This window comes from Punctularia strigosozonata, assembly GCF_000264995.1.
Source record: "Punctularia strigosozonata HHB-11173 SS5 unplaced genomic scaffold PUNSTscaffold_141, whole genome shotgun sequence".
NCBI classification, from domain to species: Eukaryota; Fungi; Basidiomycota; class Agaricomycetes; order Corticiales; family Punctulariaceae; genus Punctularia; species Punctularia strigosozonata.
Genome location: NW_006767573.1, coordinates 1 through 2,459, shown reverse-complemented (window position 1 = coordinate 2,459; position 2,459 = coordinate 1). Strand labels below are relative to the sequence as shown.

General features: G+C 56.7%; 1 protein-coding gene across 1 annotated transcript; it reads right to left on the bottom strand.

Moving 5' to 3' along the window:
• Positions 1-73: 73 nt before the first annotated feature.
• PUNSTDRAFT_139700 (uncharacterized protein) lies at positions 74-1,472 on the bottom strand (the record flags this gene model as incomplete). The annotated part of the gene is made up of 4 exons (XM_007389431.1): positions 74-205; positions 258-425; positions 597-996; positions 1,129-1,472. 4 exons carry the CDS (start codon positions 1,470-1,472, stop codon positions 74-76), a joined length of 1,044 nt encoding a protein of 347 aa, XP_007389493.1.
• Positions 1,473-2,459: the final 987 nt, after the last annotated feature.

The window sequence follows — 2,459 nt, the reverse complement described above, 5'->3', positions numbered from 1 at the left end:
ACGACGTCGCGGAGGAACGATCCGCGCTCGTCATGCGGCCAGTTCGGAAGCGAAAGTGTTGTCGGGGCCGGGCCTATCGTACGTTGGCGAACGCGACGGTCGGGTGGTTCGGTCTCCTAGTGCGTTCCTGACGAGCCGGGCGCTCCCCAGGTATGAGCGTGGTCGGATGGCAGACGGCTCCGGTCCTCGATGATGCGGCGTTGCCCTGGCGACACCTGTAGGTCAGTGTCTTGCGCAACTAGGTCCAGATGACTTACTTCGGCTCTCGTGTATCGCGCGCCAGTGCTTGCTGGGGCGTAGGGTTCGGAACTGTGAGCGGGGGCGCGCCTGGTCGCCATTGTGGTCGATGAGGTTTGTGAGGCGAGTGCATCGCCTCCTGCTGCGACTGGTCGCTCTTCGGATGCTCGTTCCGTGCTTCCGGTATCCTGTGGCAACGCGATAAGAGGATGACTCGATGTCGAATGAGATACGGTACCTCTGAGTCTCGTAGTTATGCTACGTCCCCTCTCGTCTCGTCGATCATGCGCCTCCGAATCTTCTAGTGTTTTGCTATGACTCCCGGCCCCGCAGTCTTGATCGTTTGATGTTCGACTGACTTCTGATAGCGGTGACGGCGGCGAGGAGGTCGGTACGATGGTGACGTCGTGTCCGGTGTCGCCTATCTCGTTCGCGACTCGTGCTTCGAATGACGCCTCGTCTTCTGGAGTGGATCGGTCGCCGACTTCGCCTTCTAGTTGCGAATGGAGGGGCTGTCGTCCTGACGGAGGAGTGAGAGGTCCGGTGGACGTGTCCGGAAAGTCGTCATCGAGTTCGATCGGGCCTAACCCGATCACTACTCGACGCCTCTCGTTAGTCGACAGAATAAAAGTGGTGTCGAACCAGCTTACTATATCTTCCATCGATCGCGCTTGATCGGCCGTGCCGTTGCTTATCGTGGCCTCCAGTCGATACCATATGCTGGTTCCCATCGGGCGCGCATACAGTCGGGCCTCGTCTCTGTCGCGGAAGTTTAGTAGTACATGATGAAAAGGGCGCTCACCAAGCATAGATAGTGAGCGCCATGCGTCGCTGCTGGGAGTAGTAGGCGTTGAGGGTGCTGTATTCATCGACGGCAAGCGAACGGCGTACCCTATCGTGCGCCTGGGCGCTTCGCGTTCCGTTGCATCGGGGGTCTCGGGCACTTCTTCTACGTTGTCAGGGTCGAAACTCCGCCGGCGGACGAGAGGCCGATAGCCATTGGCGGCAGCAATAGTCGTCGATGATAGTGGGCCAACAGCGCGCGCGATTGCGCGCTCGAATGCTTCCCGTTCGACGGTGTCGGGCGTGCTCGGGGTGGTATCGGAGTCGGTGTCGTGTTGGCGGTTGGCGAGTCGGTAGTCGAAAGCGGCGGCGGCGGCGTCGGCGGCGGCGATGTGGGACCAAGCAGAGGGGGCGGTTGCGGACTCCTCGCTTTCCGTGGCTGGCGCTGACATAAGCGGAAGTGGCGTCGTGCGAGCGCTCAACACGCGCGGCACGTGATCATTTCCACGCCACCGGGAACGCCCGGACTCGTGCGTCTCGCCCCGGCTCGCTCGGGAGCCGGTATCTCCGATTTGGGCCGGCATAACTCGGGCCGGGTCATCAGATTCGGGTGATACTCGCACCTCTAGTTCCGTTCCAAGGTGTGGATATTTAAATACAATGTACGTTTCTTCGTTATCCCTTTCTTCAATGTTTATCTTGTTCTTTTTCTGCCAAGGACGTCCAAGGAGCAAGGGGAAATCTATTGTCTTCGATACCCATAGGTGCGCCTTTGTGCGTGCTGCTCCATAATCAATGTTTACACTGGGTACTAATCCGACCAGCTCTCCCACACCGCCATTTACGTCTTTCATCGGCATCTTCTGAGACTTATCTAGAGGAAGTCGTATGACTTGGTTGTACACTGACTCATGCACGACGTTAAGCTGTGATCCGGTATCAATAATCGCTGGAACGGTTATCCCGTTGATCTCCATATCTAGTTGAATAAGTCCTTCTCGTATGTCGCTCATCCGCATTGGCATTCGCGTTGGTGCGGAGTCTGATCCCACTATGCGAGCCACTGTGGGTTGTATTCCTTCCTCGCTGGGCGCCCGCTGTAACTTGTTATCGGCTATCACCCGCTTAGCTATATCTGGAGCGATCGCGCAGATTTCCTTATGAGTAAGCTCGATAGTCGCATTCTGTAGCTTTTGATACACTAGGTTCTTGTCAACTTCTCGCATATTGATCGATGCCATTGGACCTGACTTGATTCCTGTGTGCATGACCGGTTGCTTGTCCGCTGGTGATTTGTCTTTAATCACATGTAATGGTTGCGCGGGCGGAGCTGATATGTCTTCCATGACTGTGTCTTGGTCACCGGGTTGGAACGTTCTCTGGAATACATCGACTGGACGCATCTCAAATCGCGCTAACTTGGATGGCCCTTCCGTAGT